This window comes from Phocoena sinus, chromosome 1, assembly GCF_008692025.1.
Source record: "Phocoena sinus isolate mPhoSin1 chromosome 1, mPhoSin1.pri, whole genome shotgun sequence".
In the NCBI taxonomy this organism is placed as follows: domain Eukaryota; kingdom Metazoa; phylum Chordata; class Mammalia; order Artiodactyla; family Phocoenidae; genus Phocoena; species Phocoena sinus.
In genome coordinates, this window is record NC_045763.1 from 90,236,932 (window position 1) to 90,255,872 (window position 18,941).

Genomic DNA, 18,941 nt, shown 5'->3' on the forward strand with positions numbered 1-18,941 from the left:
CGGCACTCCTCTGACTTTCCCGGCTATTCCCTACTTGTGTCATGCTTAGGTCTATCCTGTCGGACAAGACGTCTCGGAACCTGTTTTTCTTCCTGTGCCTGAACCTCTCTTTCGCTTTTGTTGAACTACTGTACGGCATCTGGAGCAACTGGTAACCAAAGGGGAAAAGGGTTGGGGCGGAAGCAGCGGGTGGGGGAGACGAAGCACTGTTTGCTTAATGCCACGTAGCTCCTCACCAGGAGGTTCAGCTCTTGCCCTTGCCACTACCTCTGCTGCTGAGTTGCTTTCTCATATCCACACCAATCTGGCACGGTTACATTTCTCAAGAGCCGAGGCCATCACGTGCAGCAGTTAAGATTTAGGTCCCCTCTTCCTTTTCCCACTTCCCCCCACTCCGTCAAACCGGAGTGACAAGTCCCCTCCTCATTTTGACAGATGGAGAGAGTCTTTTGTCCTTACACACCTTAGTTTTGTCCACTTTCTTGGAATTGGGAGAAACGCGTTTCCTGCCACTCTGTGGGGGAGTGGCATTTGGGATTCACCCATACAATTCCGAGAGGGAATATCTGAGATGTTCTACTTAGTTTGTTATTAGGTCTTGAAACCAGGAAGAGGTTTATAAAGGGGATATCCAAAGAAACATGTTTTCATTCTCTTTTAATTTTATGCTGAAACTGTATCATGATTTTCCTTTGGTCTTGACTGTGGTAGGAGATCCCATATAGTTTTCTAAAAGCCTTACATCTCTTGAGTTGATGGTTTTTGGTGTCACCTTTGGTTGTTTTTGTTTTTGTTTTTAACTGCAATGGAAAGAGGTCTATCCAGTGTAACTGTGAAGATGCAGTACTGTTATCCAGGTGTTTGCTGTTGAATAACTTAAGGTCTTATAAAATTGTTCAGCAACGATAAGATCATCTCACTTGTAGGTGTACTGATTCCTCTTTAAATATCATACTCATTTGAGAATCTCATAATAGCCAACACTTCAAAATTTTATATAAAACTTAAGTTTTTTCTTGGGTTTCTTGAGATAGGTCTTGGACCCCAAAATAAGAACATATACCATCTATGCTTTATTTACTATTAATTAAATAGACTTAGTCTCTGTCCTTTAAGGTCCATTTTCAGAGAGAATTGCTGTTCTTGATTTTTATCTCTATTGAGATTGAACAATGACATTAGGTGATACCACCAGTTTTTGTGACATGTATACTTTCATATGAAAACGTGGACTTTTAAATTCAAATTTAAATTAAATTCAGTTTTAAATTCAAATTTAAATTAAATTCAGTTTTATCAAAAATACTCAGCAGATTATGACAGTTATTGGTTTAGTCACCACTTAAGTGTAAAAGGCATACTGAAACATAATAAAATGTCAATATATGTCATAACCATTTTTAATCCTCTGGGAATCCGATATATGTGTCCTGTAATATTAACACCCTTCAATATATTACATGTTAATATACATGTTAAAAGCACTCTATTGTCTTAACTTGTATTGAAATAATCATACTTTATTATAAATATGCGATATTTATATTTTATATTTTCTTTTTCCTAAATTATGCCATATTGTGGTATATGTGCTGGCTGTATTTTGGTTTGCCTACATACAGTTTTGCTACAATTACTTTATATTACAATACATTATATTTCACTATGGCTTTCCATTGCATAAATTACTATGTGAAATGTCTTGTTCAAGGGATTCATATTTGAAGTGCCTAAACCATCTCTTTATGGAAAGTAATTCTTTTGATCTGTAGAGATCCCTTGAGGAAATTACTAAAACCATTGTTTTCTAAGCCATTAATCTATTCATCAGTACATAAGGAAAACATCAGTGATGCATGACTTGTTCTGCCCTCAGGTAGCTTGTTCTTTTAATTTTAGGCCTTTTCTCCTCCAGTTTACTCCCTTTGTGTTATATCTTACAGATTTGCAGTCTAGCTCTGAACCACTGTCTGTCATGCCTAGATTAATTAGCAGGTATACATTTTTATGTTAACCTCCACATCCACAGTCATTTTTCCCCCAATATTAATTTTTATCAGCTAATTGGGGGAACAAATGTGTTCCCATTGAAGCCTTGGCAGACTTGGAAATTGCTTGGGCCTTTTCATAATCTGGCTTTTTGTCTTATTTAGACACAACAAATTTTGAGCCCCTTTGTTGACTGATCAACGATTTCTTTATATGACTAGATTATCTCTGTTCCTGAAGGTTCAATTAGATTTTAAGTTCCTTGAGTAAATTTGTTACCAAAACTTGTTTTTTGTTTTTGTCATAGTCATTTCTGTGTTCTTTTGCATTATGTAAAAGTTAAGTTTCAAGATGTTATGAAATGTCAAGGGTTTTTTTCCGTTATGGAATTAAAAGATAGATGAAACATTCTTTCTCTTCATGAATAAAGGTTCTTAGAAACATTTGATCTAGTTGCAACAAATGTTAAATAGTTTTGGTTCTTATTCAACACCTTCATTTTAAATAAGAGCTTAATTATACTTGGTTTATATTTTTGTTGGTGAAAATGTGTCATCAGTGGAGAATAGCTAAGCTCTTTGTATATTTTCCCTCATTAAATATCCAGTGCCTTTTACCTTTCTACTAGAATGTAAACTTTATTAAAATGGGATCTCTTCTGTCAGGCACCTTAGTACTTGGTGCATAGTATGCTTAATACATGTTTACAGAATGAAATATTGAAGGAATAATGAGTATATGGAATTAATCTCCCTAAACTAACCATGCTAACTACCCCATTTGGGGCAGGGTGAGGGGGACATTAAACCCTTCCTATTCTTAGTAGGAAAATGGTGGGAATACCATATGTGATCTTCCCTTCTAGGGTTCTTTTCCTTCTAGCATTTATTTTCATTTACTTATTTATCGTTGAGTAACTAATCTCATGATAGAATGGTATATGTAAACAATGTGTTTTGTACCATCTAGGATTAAGTTCTTTCTCAAGTTTTAGAAAAACCCCAAATTAGTGATTGCCTAAACAAGATAAAACTTTATTTCCAAAGTGGCTATTAGAGTTCCAGCCATCCCTAGCAGCAGAATGTCCAGAATGAAAAAGTATGTAAAGTGTCTTTTAAGGAGATTTATCTGGACGCTAACACATAACAGTTTTCACTGATATTTCAGTGGCTCAACCTTTGTGACATGTTCATGTCCAGTTGCAAATGCCATATTTGCTCCAGTCAACCAGGTATTCTGCTGAAAGTCAAGGATTTTTCACTAATGAAGAAAGGGAATATGTAGGCTCATGAAGTGGGACTAGAAAGAGAAATAAGCCGGTCTGACCTCTTCTACAGGTGGAAAAGTATAGGAGGCCTAGGGAGTTTTTTACTTTCCAGAGTAGCAGAAGAGCCTAGAAGTACCTGTTATCCAAGTATTTTCTACTATACGGTGATTCTTTCCCAAGTATCTTAATATAGTTTGCTTTCTTTGTTTTTATGCTCTTCTATTTTATTTTTACTTCACTGTCTTAAAATTCTTAATTTCAGTGATACTTTCTACCAAAGCTGTTACAACCATTTTCCCCCTTAGATATAGAGGAAACTCATTTAACTCTAAAGGCAAATGTCTTTGTATTAGCGAAGTAATTATGTGTTAAAGAAATGTTTTAGGCCATACCAGTCACTCATTTGGTCCTACTTCTTATAAAGTATGTCATAGCATATGTTTGTAAAGTACTTCCTTGGTTAAGAAAAAGGCTTCCATTAGTTACGTATTTTTCTATAGCATTAAAAATTTTCAATGTCTTAGACTTTTATCAACTTTTCCCTTCTCTTCCCAAAAGACATTACTTACCAGGTTATGGTTATGACTTTTGCTTTTCTATAGTTTTTTTTTCTACTTTAAAAATGTAGATTTCGATTCCATTGTGCTGAGAATTTTTCTTTAGAGTAAAGGGTTATATGGAATGTAGTGGAGTTGTGGGTTTTTCATTGTAACTCTCATTAGTTTAACAACTTATACAAATATCAGGATTCTAAGGATTTTCTAATTCTTGCTAATTAATCGATAGTTGATAGTTTCTTTTCCCCTTTCTATCTCATGGAACCCAAGTTGATGATTCCCTTTCTTTGATTTTGAATTAATGTCTAACAACCACTGTAAATATTCTGTTAGCCTAGTTACCAGTAGACCTTTAAAAATTTTTTTATTGTGGAAAATGTATATAAAAGTAGAGAGTTTAGTGGACTTCATGTATCCATCACCCAGCTTTAATGTTTATTAACATGTGGCCTATTTTGTTTCATCTGTTACACTTGTCACCATTGAATTGTTTTAATGCAGATACCAGATATAGTATATTTTCTTCCATAACTACTTCAGTTGAGTCTAAAACATAAGAGCCCCCCTTTTTAACATAATCTGATGTCATTGTGACCTATAAAAATTAATAATTTATTAATATCAAATGTCCAGTGAGTGTTCACATGTCCCTTATTAAATAAATTCTTTTTAAAGTTGGTTTTACAAATCAGAATTTAAACAAGATCAATGGTATTTGGTTGATATGTCTCATACCTCTTAATTTATAGGTTCTTTCTCCCTTTCTTTGTTTTTTCCTTCATAGACCTTAAATAAAATCCATTTCATAAGTTTCTTTTGCCAAATGTTCTGTTCACATTTATTATATTTTGCTTCAGTGATCAGGTTTCTTTTTTATATCCTAAGAAGTTTTCTTTATAAAAATGTCCTTAGAAAGTGGTCACTTAAAAAAAATGTTTAAAAATACATTTTAGTATTTAGTGTTTAAAGATAGGAGCCTAAAACGAGGAGGCTGCTTTTAGCAACTAATTTTTTTAATCAAGTCACATTTGATGTGTAACTCATATAACCTTAAATATTCTCTATGCTACTTTTATTTTCTAAGGAATTTTGTGCCATGTAATTTAAGTGATAATTCACAATCAGAAACATTTACTGATATTGAAGATGAGCAGCAAAATTGACATTCCTCATGAACACTATTTTGACATATAATAAGTGAGCAGAGAACTAGAAGTAGACTTTTTTCACATGAGTTTGCCTACATAGTTGTAACTAAGTAATTTTCCAATCATGATATCAGGTTTAGGTGAAAAGATCTCATATCACAACGCTTTAAGAGAACATGATGTTCTACCACCTCAGAAGAGGAAGTATTATTTCAGGTAGAATCATGTTTTATGTTATGCTAAAAATAAAATAACACTTTAATGACAATTAAATTTACTTAAAGTTTAAATGAAATCAAAATCTCATTTTGATGAGTATTAAAATTGCCATGCTATATCTAAGCCTCTTTAAAAGGGAACTTGATTGCTGTAGTATACAGTAGAAGTTTACCCTTTTCTTGCACTAATATTTGTAGATCAATAAATCAGTAACTTTTAAAATTTATATTTATTTAGCATGAAAACTTGCCTTCTTCTACAACTAATTTACAGTTATTTAGAATAAAAGTCATATATATAATAAAACCCTCCAATTAAGAAATAAAAACTTTAAAAACCACATATACAGAGAAAAAAATAAACCTATTAAATATGTAGCCTAATGTCGTTGCTGAAATTGACTTTTAAATTCGGTTATAAAATCTCATGAAATCAAGGCAGGGTGGGTAAAGATTCTCATTGTCAGGTTTTACTGCAACACCACAACAATATTTTATCAGAATAGAGACAGAGTTTTCTGAAACCAAATTTTAAAAATAGCTTACCATATCAGTCCTTTATCAGAGCATAGAAAAAATCCTAAACAATGTTTTTATTGGTTTTATAACACCTTACAGAGATATTCTTCGGGTCTTTCATACCTCAAAATATAATTAAATTATTATTTTCAGTGTTAAAAAGCTATTAAGGGCCAAGTGTGTAGTTTTACGGTGATCTAACTATCCAAGGAAAATCTTAAAATAACTAAATCTGAGAGGATTGCTTGGATAGCAAGAACCTTACCTTGTTCTCAGGTTTTGATTTTCTCACTCAGCCTTTTCATTTATTCACTATTTCTTATTCTGCTTTGAGTTGGGTATCAGATAAGTATAGACGATACTTAAACTATCTTATGAATCTATATATAGTTGAATAAAATATACAAGGTTCATGATAAAACTTAAGACATTTTCAAAATACTTTATAATGATTTTTGAGAAATTTATAAATTTTTGTTCCTTTCTGTGTGGGTGAGTAATGTGCTTTACTTGTTTCTAATTTTATAATTATCCTAAATTATAAGGAAATGTAAAAACTGCTTTTTCAACTTCTATGAAGAATGTTTTTGACTTTTAGTTTGTAGCACTTACAATTGAAGAAAGCTGTAGCATATAACCACATATTAAGAGCTATAGATCATACTGGGAATACTAGATATTATAAGGTATTCATATTAATAATAATAGTAATAATGGGAATATCGATGTGGCTTTAATGTGACAAGCACTGTGATAAGTGTTTCACGTATATTAATTCAGTTATAACGTTTATGACATTTTTTACTGTCACCTGTTTAAATGATGGCTAAGAAATTGAGGTCCAAAGTAGTTAAACAACTTCACAGTCACAGAATTAATAAATGGTAGAGCTGGGGTTTGAACCCAGATACTCTGACTTCAGAAGTAGTGCTCTTAACCATTCTGATGCTTCTTGCTTTTTAAAGATTGAGCTGCCAATATGCTTGCTTTCAGAAGTTGACCTAGCCTAAAGTTTCCTGATTTCTTTCCTCAGCTCTGTCCAGTCTGCTGATAAGCCAAGTGGAAGAATTCTTCATCTCTGATGCCTTGTTTTTTGTTTCTAGCATTTCCATTTAATCTTTTTTTTTTTTTGTACTTCCCATTTCTCTGCTGAAATTTCGCATTGATTCATGCATTTTTCCCCACCTTTTCCATAGATCCTTTAATGTATTAATTATAGTTCTGATAGTTCCAGTATCTGGGCCAGCATCTTGGTCTGGTTCTGTAGACTGCTTTATCTCTTCACAACGAGTTATTTTGCTTGCTATTTTTTGTGTTTCTTGAAATTTTTGATCAAAGCCTTGACATTGTGAGTAGAGATCAGTAGATATTGAGGTAGTAGTATTTATGACTAGGAATAGGCATGCATCTTCCGACAGGCGATTAGGCCTTTTGTTTCCAGTATTCTTCATATGCATGTGTCACAGAAGTTCTCTCTTCATGCTCAATGCACCCTCCCCCTGCCGAGCTATAGACTGCTGTTGATTGTTACTCAGTGTAAGGTTTGTGGTGAGGGCAGAGGGGCATTCATTAACTTGACCAAGCCTCAGTCTTAGGCAGGCCCTGTGAGTCTGGGCCTCAAGGGTATGTTTTTTGGTTTGTTTTTCTTTTGTTTGTTTGTTTGTTTTTGACATTTTTTCCTTCCTTTGGTGACAGCTAAAGTCTGTCACATTTATGTAGATGGTCTTGGGTGAGAGTGAGTTTCCTGCTCCTTCTTTGGTCAGAGCAAAACATCTGCTTTGTGTTGGTACAGGATCCTCTGCCCAATAGGATTTCCTGCCCCACCCCCCCAGTAGCTTTTTTTTAAAGCATGTATAATACAAATCTTTAACATCACAAATAATATGTTGCTTCATGTATCTTGTAAGAACTTTATAATAATACACTTCCATTTCCTTCTATCCTGTATGCTATTATTATTATTAATTTTTTTTTTTTTTTTTTGGCTGTCTTGGGTCTTCGTTGCTGTGCGTGGGCTTCTTATTGCAGTGGCTTCTCCCATTGCAGAACACGGGCTCTAGGTGTGTGGGCTTCAGTAGTTGTGGTGCACGGGCTTAGTTGCTCTGTGGCATGTGGGATCCTCCTGGACCAGGGATCAAACCCATGTCCCCTGCATTGGCAGGTGGACTCCCAACCACTGTGCCACCAGCGAAGTCCCTGCGTGCTATTATTGTCATACACTTCACGTTTATGTAAACCCTACAATACAGTGTTCCTATTTTGGCTTTATACCGGAGGTTAGCAAACCTTTTCTGTTGACAGCAGATAATAAATATTTTAGGCTTTAAGGGTCATAAGATCTCTGTTACAGTTTCTCCATTCTACTGTTACAGCACAGAAGCAGCCATAGACAGTGTATAAGCAGATGAGCGTAACTGTGTTTCAGTAAAACTTTATTTACAAAAATGAATGGTGGTCCAGGTTTGGCTTGTGGGCCATAGATTGCTCACCCTGCCTTAGACTGTCAGATATGGTTTTTTAAAACAGCTTTATTGAGATACAATTCATATACCTTAAAATTCTTCCATTTATTGTCTACTATTGAATGGCTTTTAGTATAGTATTCACAGAGTTGTAAAACCATCACAACAGTCCATATTGGAACACTTTTATTACTGCAAAAGGAAACCTTGTACCCCTAGCCATCATCCTCCAATTCTCTCATCTCCTGATCTGCCCCAATTCTAGGCAATCACTAATCTATTTTCTATCTTTATATATTTGCCTGTTCTTAACATTTCATATAAATGGAATCATTTGCATGTGATCTTTTGTGACAGTTTATTTCAGTTAGCGTAATGGTTTCAAGGGTTATCCATGTTCTACATGTATCAGTATTTCATTTATTTTTATTACCAAATACTATTCCAGCAGTGTGTGAGGGTTCCAGTTTCTCCACCAACACTTGGGATTATTGGGCTTTTTTATTGTAGTCATCATAGTGCATGTGAAGTTGTTTCTCATTGTTTTGATTTGCATTTCCCTGCATTGTAGTTAATTATGCTGAGTAACTTTTCTAGTGCTGATTGGGCATTTGTATGTTTCTTTGGAGAAATGTCTATTCAGATCCTTTGTTCATTTAAAAAATTGGATAATTTCTCTTTTTGAAGATTTTTAAGAATTATTCATATATTCTGGATACAAGCCCCTTGTCAGATATATGATTGGCAGATATTTCCTCCCACTTGTGTACTGTCATTTCACTTTGTTTATATGTCCTTTGAAGCATGGAAGTTTTAAAATTTCAATGATGTCCAGTCTGTTACTTTTTTTCTTTTGCTTGTGCTTTTGATATCATACATAAGAAACCATTGCCCAATCCAAGGTTGTGAATACGTTAGCGTTTATGTTTAGGTCTTTGATCCATTTTAGGTTAACCCTTGTGTGTAATATGAAGTAAGGGTCAAAAATCATTTCCTGCATGTGGATATCCAGTTGTGTCAGTGTTGCAAACACTATTCTTTCCACCATTGAACTATTTTGGCATCCTTGTCAACAAACAGTTGACCATAAATGTGTGAGGGTTTATTTCTGAACTCTAAATTCCATTCTACTGATCTATACGTTTATTCTTATTCCAGTGCCACATTGTTTTGATTTCTGTAGCTTTATAATAAGTTTTGAAATTAGGGAGTGTGAGTCCTCCAACTTTGCTTTTCTTTTTCAATATTGTTTTGGCTATTCTATATCTCTTGCTTTTCCATATGAGTTTTAAGATCAGCTTGTCAATTTCTCCAAAGGGGTCAGCTGGGATTTTGATGGAGAGTGAGTTGAATCTGTAGATCAATTGAGGAAGTATTGCCATCTTAACAGTATTGTCTTCTGATCCATAAACATGGACGTCTTTCTATTTATTTAGGTCTTTAATTTTTTTCCAACAATATTTTATAGTTTCCAGAGTATAGCTTTTATACTTTTTTTTGTTAAATTTATTCCCAATTATTTTATTCTTTTTGATGCTATTATAAATGGAAATTTTTAAAATTTCATTTTTGTGCATCACATTATATAGGAATATAATTCATTTTTGTATGTTGATCTTGTATCCTGCAACCTTGCCAGACTCATTTATTAGTTCTAATAGTTTTTTAGTAGAGTCTTTAAGATTTTGTATATACAAGATCATGCCATTTGCAAATAGAGATAGTTTTACTCCTTCCCTTCCAGTCTGGGTGCCTTTCATTTCAGTTCCTGCCTAATTGCCCTTGTTACACCCTCTAGTACAATGTTAAATAGAAGTGGTAAGGGGACGTTTTTATCTTGTACCTGATCTTAGGGGAAAGCATTCAGTCTTTGGCCACTAGTGATGCTGATGTTAGCTGTGGGGTTTTCGTAGATGCCATTTATCAGTCCAGGAAGTTCCCTCTATAGCAAGTTTGTTGAGTGTTTTCATCATAAAAGTGTTGGATTTTGTGAAATGCTTTTCTGCATCTATTAAGATGATTATGTGGGTTTTGTCCTTCATTCCATTGATATGATGTAGTATATTGATTGATTTTCATTTAGTTAACCAACTTTGCATTGTTGGGATAAATCCCACTTGGTTGTGGTGTATACTCTTTTATATATTGCTGAATTTAATTTGCTAGTATTTTGTTGAAGATTCTTGTGTGTGTATTTACAAAAAATACTTGTCTGTAGTTTCTTTTCTTGTGGTGTCTTTTGTCTGATTTTGGTATCAGGGTAATGCTTATACAATGAGTTGGGAAGTATTCCTTCATCTTTTGCTTTTTGGAAGAGTTTGTAAGGGATTGAATTTTTTTTTTTTTTTTGCGGTATGCAGGCCTCTCACTGCTGTGGCCTCTCCTGTTGTGGAGCACAGGCTCCGGACACGCAGGCTCAGCGGCCATGGCTCACGGGCCCAGCTGCTCCGCGACACGTGGGATCCTCCTGGACCAGGGCACGAACCCGCGTCCCCTGCATCAGCAGGTGGACTCTCAACCACTGCGCCACCAGGGAAGCCCAGGGATTGATATTTATTGTTCTTTAAATGTTTGGTAGGATTTATCAGTGAAGCCATCTGGGCCTGGGCTTTTCTTTGTTGAAAGTTTTAAAATTATTAATTTAATCTGTTTCCTTGTTATAAATCTATTTAGATTTTTTTTTGACCCAGTTTTGCTAGATTGTTTCTAGGAATTTGTTTATTTCATCTAAGTTATCTAATTTATTGGTTTATATTTAGTTGTTCATAGTATTTTCTTATAATCCTTCTTATTTCTATAAAGTCAGTAGTAGTATCTCACTTTCATTGCTGATTTTAGTACTTTGAGCCCTTTCTCTTTTTTCTTGGTCAGTTTATTTAAAGGTTGTGAATTTTACTGATATTTCCAAAGAACCAATTTTTGGTTATTGTTTTTTCCTCTTTTCTTCTATTCTCAATTATCTTTTAAAGATACTAAAATAAAGTTATTTTTAATATTTTTACACCTATTTATCATTTTCAGTGATCATCATACAAGGCTAAGTTTCCATCTGGTATCATATTGGACTTAAAGAACTTTTTATTCTTGTAGTTCAGATCTGCTGGCAGTGAATTCTCTCTGTTTTGGTTGTATTAAAAATCTATTTTATCTTCATTTTTGAAAGATATTTTGCTAGATATAGAATTTTAGGTTGACGCTTTTTTTTTCTTTCAATACTTTAAAGACATTGCTTCACTGCCTTCTGCCTTGAGTAGTTTCTGATGCAAAATATGCTATTAATCTTATCTTTGTTTTTCTGTATCCAATTTTTCTTTCTTTCTTTTTTTTGGTTGTTTTCAAGATTTTCTCTTTCTGTTGGGTGTTCAGCAATTTGTGAGGTATGTAGGGTTTTTCCCTTGCTGGTACTTCATTAAGCTTCTTGGATATGTGATTTGTTTTTGTTTTTCATTAATTTTGGGAAACTCTTCAAACATTTTCTCTTTAAATGCTCTTTCTACCCTATTCTTTCTTCTCTATTGCTGAGAATCCAAATACCTGTATTTTAGTCTGTTTGATAGGTTTTGAATGTTCTTTTTTATTTTTTTTTCTTTTTCATTCCTTTTCTTCTTTGTGTTTTACTTTGGATAATTTGTTTTGACCTGATGCTTTCTCTCTGTGTCCTGTCTGCTCAGAAGCCCATGTATATTATTTTTAATCTTTAATACTATGATATTTTATAAGTTTTTATCACTTCCATTTGATTATTTTATAGTTTCTATCTCTGTGGAAAGTCCCTGTTCATTCATAAATTTTCTCCAGCTTTGTACCACGTCCTTTAACATATTAATCATATTTGTTTTAAAGCCCCTATTACAATCTAATCTCTGGGACTTTTCTGCTTCTGATTCTGTTGACTGTTTCAGCTCTTAACAATGGGTCTTATTATTTTGTTTCCTTGATCTTGTTATATGCCTTATAAATATTTATCGAGTGCTGCCTATTATGTTTAAAGAGTAATAGAGACTGAGGTTAGTAATATTTGTGCCCAGAAACGTGCACGCCCTTTTTGTTTTGTTTTGTTTTGTTTTGTCAGCATGGGGGTTTTGAACTTATCTGATCAATAGTTGAGCTGGGCTTTTGTGTTGTGGTATATTGGTAGTTAATGTCAACAAGCCACAGATGTCACATTTTTCCAGAGGCTTCTACCACTTTGTGCTTAGTGTAGGATTTTGAGTACTGGAGGGTTTTCTCAGTGTTCTTGTTTCACTCTCAGTTTTCAGCAAGCCCTGCATACCTGTGCCACAAGGGAGTCTCTCCGTGCTCTTGCTTTACTCTCAGAGGTAGATTGCTGTTGTCTTTTACTTTAGGCAAGGCTTTGGGTGGGGAAGTGGGGGAATGAATATTTCATTCTCCTGTTGCAGCCTCAACATTAGGTAGGCCCTTTCCCCCTGAGTGTCAGAGTGGGTGTTATTAATGTTCCTGCCCCTTTCCCCACCCCTCCCCGCAGCCGTGTATCAAGAAAAGGAGCAAGGGTCCTGCACCTCTTCCAACAGCAGACCTTTGCTTTGTATCAGTGTAAGATCCCGGGCCCAAGCTGGCTTTAGCCTTGCCCCCGGTAGCAGATGGCTTTTTTTTCTGTTTCTCTTTCAGTGACAGCTGACCTTAGCTAGTCATCAGAGGGCGGACAGATGCCTATCCTTCTTTCAGTAGCAGCTGGGCTTTTCCTTTGGCAAGGGGTATGAGGGTTTCTTCTTTGATGCTTAAAAATTATCTTTAATGTTTTTCAATATATCATATTTTAATGTTGTCTTTTCAGAAGATTAGTTCCTGATGAGCAGAGGCTGGATCTTAGATTTTTAGAAAAGGATGACTACTATTTGGTTATTATTATAATATGCCAATGTGTTTGTTCTTTTCCAGCTTAGGTTTGATTTCCGACTCTTTTCACATGTTTTTCGATAGCACTGCTATTTTGGCTGGATTGGCAGCGTCCGTTATTTCAAAATGGAGAGATAATGATGCTTTCTCTTATGGGTAAGACTTTTAAAAAACATTTTTATTGAAGTATAAGAAATACAGAAAATAATATATAAAACTCAAGCTCAATGAATTTTCACAATTGAATACATTGTCTAACTTGAACCCTTGAAAACCCCTCATGCCTCCTTCTAGTTCTTTAACACTCACTTTCCCGCTTTCCTAACTCCATAGGTGACTTTTGCCTGTTTTTGGACAATATATAATTGGAATCTACAATGTGTACTTTTTTTTTTTTGCATCTGAGTTCTCTTGCATCTTGATTTTGCCAAAAATTTTCAGGTGAGATTGTTACTAGATAGGGAAATTTCTCAACTCTTAATCTATTTTTTTGGTTTTGTGTTTTTTTGAAGAAAGAGGAAAAAGAGAAAGTTTCAGTATATGAAAATGGTCATGTTTCTTTAGTTTTCTTTTTTGGTTGATATTTTGTTTACTTATTGTCTTCAGCTCTGCTTTTATGTAAAGTATTTCCCCTACTTTTGCTGAATATGTACAATTAACTAAATATTTGGAAAGTGTTTTTATGCCGAAGGGGCTGGTCTCACTTCTGAGCCTAGTAACGTTAGAGGCAGAGTTTGCTTTTTGCCATCTCTGATTGGGAGCAGCAATGGAGTTTCTATTATTTGATTTACTCTGCCTGAGTGTTCTCTCTTTTTTTGAGCTCATAGACTGTTTTACAATGTAATTATATTTATGTGTAAATAAGTAGCGCTCAAAACTAATATCCTCTTTCTCTTTCTCTCTCCCACCCACTTTCTCGTTCCTGCTCCCCCCCAACCTGCTTACTTATTGACTATTGCCCTGTCTCTTCCCCTCCCCTCGCTTTCCCTTGTGAGTGCTGTCTTGCACTCCCTCCTTTCTTTGCTGTCTTTCCTGTTTTCACTCCATCTCTCATTTGTCTCCCCATACTCATACTCATTCTCTCCCTTTTACTTCTAAACTCCCTTCTCTCCTTTCCTGTTCTTTCTTTCTAGTTACTTGGGTCTGTGCTCATGGTCTTTTTCTCTCCCTCTCCCTTCTACTCTCCATTCTCCCTTTCTCCCTCCCTCTCTTCTTTTCTCTTATTCTTTGCTTTCTCTTACTCTTCCTCTATGCTGTAGCACTGTATCGCTGACTCTTTCTCATCCCATCTTCCCCACCCCTTAACCTCTTCAGCTGTAGTTGTTGTTTTTTCTCCTCTCCCTTTCCCAGGCTCTCTTTCTTTCTTTCCCTGATTCTCCTTCCCTGTGCACTTTCTTTCCTGTGCAGTTCCTCTCATTCTCTCTCTTCCGTTCACATCCACCCTCTTACATGCACTGTTTCTTGTGCCCCTGGTTCTCTCTTCTACTGGTGCTCCCCTACTACTTCCTCTTTCTTTCTAGCTTTGCTTTTGTTCTTGAGTAATTACACACTCTCTGCTCCTTGCACGTGCTCTTGTTCTCTTCAGATGTTTATCGAGGGCCCAATATGATTTGAATACTTTGCTACTTGTAATGATATAAAAATGAATAAGATAGGATGTCTGCCTCGGAGGAGCTTGTGGTCTGATGGGGAAACAGTTCTGTAAAAATCCTGTGATAACTATACATTGTGTGACAAGTGCTAAAAGAGAGATATGTGAAATTCTGTGACAGGACTTGCTGATTTGGGGTATAACCCAAGTGATATGATTACTTGTAACATTATAAAAAGTGAGACAAAAAATAGTATTATGTTATATTTATAGAGCAAGAGATCCTGTTTATTTATAAATCCAAACAGCTCAAAAGCTCAGAAAAGAACCTATTCCATGGCATTGTATAATCAAAAGACTCTTAAGTATATTTTGAATTACTAAAGGTTGTATGTGAAGTTATAATTTTGTGTTGGAAAATTAGTAATTCATATATATTTTACATAAAAATATCTAATTAGAGTATCTTATTAAGCAATCTTCCTGGATAGACAGTAACTAACTATAAGAATTCTCCTCAATTCCTTAATTCTTAGGGTATCTATTGTTTTCTATTTAGAATGCATAATCTCCTGGTATAAGATAGTTTTTAGAAATAGCTTTGAATACCTTCAGTACCATAGCAGGTTTTACTGATTCAACTTTAACTAAAATATACGAGAGTAATATTCTTGACATTTTAAAATTTGTTTATCCTGTCTTCTCCTTATTTGCTTTTTTTTCTTTTGAGAAGGGAAAAATTAGGGGAAAAAAGCTGATGTAACATTTGAAACTATTAGTAATTGCTATAGTAGTAAGTAGCAGCAGTAAATGTAGGTGCCAGTATAACAGAATTACACTGAGTAGGCTAAGCCAGTGATGAGTCCCCAAACCCCTAATTCAGTATGATCAGAATAGCAGGCTGACTGCAATAGTAGAAACCATAGGCAGAATCTGAAAGGCAGCAAAAACTTTTCAGTATTTTTTTTATGTAAAGTCATCTCTGTGTATTGTCACACTCCTAATTTTGAAATAGCAAAGCTAGAATAAAAGTAATACATATCTGGGGCTTCCCTGGTGGTGCAGTGGTTGGGAGTCCGCCTGCTGATGCAGGGGACGCGGGTTCGTGCCCTGGTCCGGGAGGATCCCACGTGCTGCGGAGTGGCTGGGCCCGTGAGCCACGGCTGCTGATCCTGCGCGTCTGGAGCCTGTGCTCCGCAACGGGAGTGGCCACAACAGTGAGAGGCCCAAGTACCGCAAAAAAAAAAAAAAAAAAAAAAAAGTAATACATATCTGATAGGTAGATAGATGCATATGTGCATGCTTATATACATATGTACATATATTTGTATCTTTTTCTCCCTGGCTAAAGAATCCACATACCATCATACTAAATAGTCAATAGCACATTCATGGATCGTATGTTTTAATTCCAAGACTCAGTCTGTTCAGGTAAACACAGTGTGTTTGGAAAAGCAAGTGTGTCTAGATTTCACAAGTTTTTCATTTTAATCCTGCAGTCAACTTTAGCAAATATATTAAACCTAATTAAAATCACTTTAGCCCAACAATTTATCAGAATTTATGGAGCACCTACTAAGCTAAGCATTAGGGACAAAAAGATGCCTGAAAAACAATCCTGCCTTTGATCTTGAAATCTAATGGAACTCAAGGACAAAAGGCTTTCCATCAAGCATTAGCTATGGGATTAGAAGGGTGGGTTAAAAGAAAGTGTTTTTTATTTCTTGGACAGTAACACTGTTGATATATTAGATAAATTCCTAAGTGTGGATTGTGGAAAGCAGGCAGTGAATTCTTTGAATTTAATGAAAAAAAAGTGTTTACTTTGACAAATAAGATATTAATTTAATTCACATATATGTATTAGAAGGTAGACATATGCAGTATTTCTGAGTGTAGAAATATACACTATGTTGGAATGTACTTAACAGACAAGCTTCAACATAACCATATGGAGTATATTTTAAAGAGTTTTTTCTCTTTAAAAATATTTTTTGCAGTGAAAATTGTATTATCTAGAAATTAACATAGAAAGCTAGGAAGTCTAGCTTTTTGATGCTCCTGTTACATTGTTCAAGAACCAGAGTCATTAATTGCTGTCAGCACCCTTTAAATAATGTCTGAACATGTAAAACTGCCAAGTTAAAGTTGTTTTAATGACTTTAACTAAGCCAAATATACGTCATGGAAAAATAAAAACTTTCCCCAATGCTTCACACAGGTAGGAAGCAGAAAGCTTCAGAAGCCCATGGAGAAAAAGAGAGGTATTTTAAAAATAGTTTAATTAGCATTATGTGAAGCTAGAATTGAAAAGTTTTTGTTAAATTTATTAATCTTAGAAGAAGAGTGATAGAAATATAAATCTGAAATTGTCTCTGGGATAATTCAGAAATAATTATGTTTTCCTTCAGTCAAAGCTCCCCTTGCCAAAGATTTGAAAGCTGAAAGGCACAAAGCAGAAGGCATAAGGAGTTCTTAGAAAAGAAGGAATTAACAAGTTATAAAAACCCCTTTTTCAAGGTCTCTTCTTCTACTTTTTATCTTTGTATCCTTCCTTCTTTGCCCACTTATCTTGTCCTGTCCTTCCTTCTCCACTGGCAGCTTGAGATTTACATTTCTGTGAAAGGTCTGTCTAAACCTACTTACTCTAAAAAGGTCTTTTGTAGAAATCTATATATTTTATGGCATTCTGCTGTTAAATATAACTCATAATAAATTTATTTTCTCAATTTTATGCTATATGTACAATAAAACATACTATAAACACTGGGACTTTGTTGGCTGCTTATAACCATATAGTATGGTTTAGGACCTCTGAATATATGTGAATTTGTGATTTGATTTTTAAGAAATAACTTAATTCAGTTGTTTGCTCTTCTTTAGGTATGTTAGAGCAGAAGTTCTGGCTGGTTTTGTCAACGGCCTGTTTTTGATCTTCACTGCTTTTTTTATTTTCTCAGAAGGAATTGAGGTATAGTAGATAATAATTAGAGTCAGTAAATTATGTTTCTATAATGAAAATGTTTACTAACTAAAGATACTTGTAATAGAGCTATTTTTCACACTATCATTATTTATTGAGGCCAGTCTTGGATTAGATAAAATATTATGTGTGTACAGGAGGAACTTATAAAGTAATTGAAAAAATTATATGTGAAACTACTTCAAATTGAAAACAAATAATAGTGCTTTACAAGCTGTGAATGAAGTGTTGACACTTTATGAAAAGTAAACACACAGTCCCTGTAGTGAGGTCTGTTGGAAGAGTTCTTAAGATAGAATGTGAGGATTTTGCCAATGAATCTTGAATGTTTTGTATATTAAAACAAGTAAAGAGAAAATTTAAAGATTAATAAACTGAAAATTAATGACAGTATTTTAAGATTCTGAAGAAGGATGGTTTTAGTCCAAATGTTCATGCTTTTAAATGTATTTATTTAAGAATAGTAACTTACCTTTTCTACAGTATGTGAGCAATGGTTTTATTTTTATTAACTGTTTTGGCAGATAATTTTGGAGTGATTTTAATTCTGAAAATAACTAAAAATTTAAAAAAATTTACCAGTTGATCAGTCAGAAATTATATCAATGCAATTTGTTTGTATTCTGTATTTTCTAGAGAGCATTAGCCCCTCCAGATGTACACCATGAGAGACTGCTTCTTGTTTCAATTCTTGGGTTTTTGGTAAACCTAGTAGGAATATTTGTTTTCAAGCATGGAGGTCATGGACATTCTCATGGCTCTGGTATGATGGTTAGAACCCTTTGTTTCTTCATTTCTGGTTTCTGTCATAGTCACTTTTGAAAATTGATAATTTTTAAAGTTTAACTTACTATACTGACTTTTAATAAAGAAAGTAATATGTTAATAGACTCATATTAATGTCTTCCTGAACAATTCTTCCCGCTTCTCCATGTCCCTCCCTCTTAGTGGCTTCTCAGAGTTGTACATGTTATCGGCTTGGTGTGGATACTTCCAGACCTCTGTAGCTCATCTGTTTAGTATGATATCATTTATATAAAACAAACAAATATCAAAACCACAGTATAAATCTAGTTACTAAAAAGTTACAGTGTATGGGGGTATGAAATTTATCATACAATCTGTCTTTGAGATCCTTCCACCTGGTATCCATCAGTGTACCTTCTCTTGTTAACAGAAACACAAAACTCCATGGTGTGGGTTACCATGGTTTATTTAACCAGTCTTCTATGGATTTAAGTTGTTTCTTGTTTTTCGCAGTTCCATATGAAGCATATCCTTGTGAACACATGCAAGTGTTTTTCCAAAGCTGTGCTATCCTATGCAGTAGTCATTAGTCACATGTGACTA

The 18,941-nt window shown here is 34.6% G+C and overlaps 1 protein-coding gene across 6 annotated transcripts in view; it reads left to right on the forward strand.

Moving 5' to 3' along the window:
* Nucleotides 1–18,941, forward strand: part of SLC30A7 (solute carrier family 30 member 7) — an 82,554-nt gene that overhangs the window by 1,113 nt on the left and 62,500 nt on the right. For 4 of the 6 annotated variants that reach the window (XR_004348356.1, XM_032622130.1, XM_032622101.1 and 1 more), the window contains exons 2-5: nt 50–151; nt 13,060–13,173; nt 17,492–17,579; nt 18,228–18,354. Coding sequence is in view for 5 of the 6 variants with exons in the window: in XM_032622101.1 (XP_032477992.1) it covers nt 50–151; nt 13,060–13,173; nt 17,492–17,579; nt 18,228–18,354 (431 nt within the window). In the remaining variant the exon portion in view is untranslated. Of the gene's footprint in view, nt 1–49; nt 152–10,520; nt 13,174–17,491; nt 17,580–18,227; nt 18,355–18,941 lie in introns of all 6 variants that reach the window. The other 2 variants (XM_032622111.1, XM_032622138.1) reach the window with 2 other exon arrangements.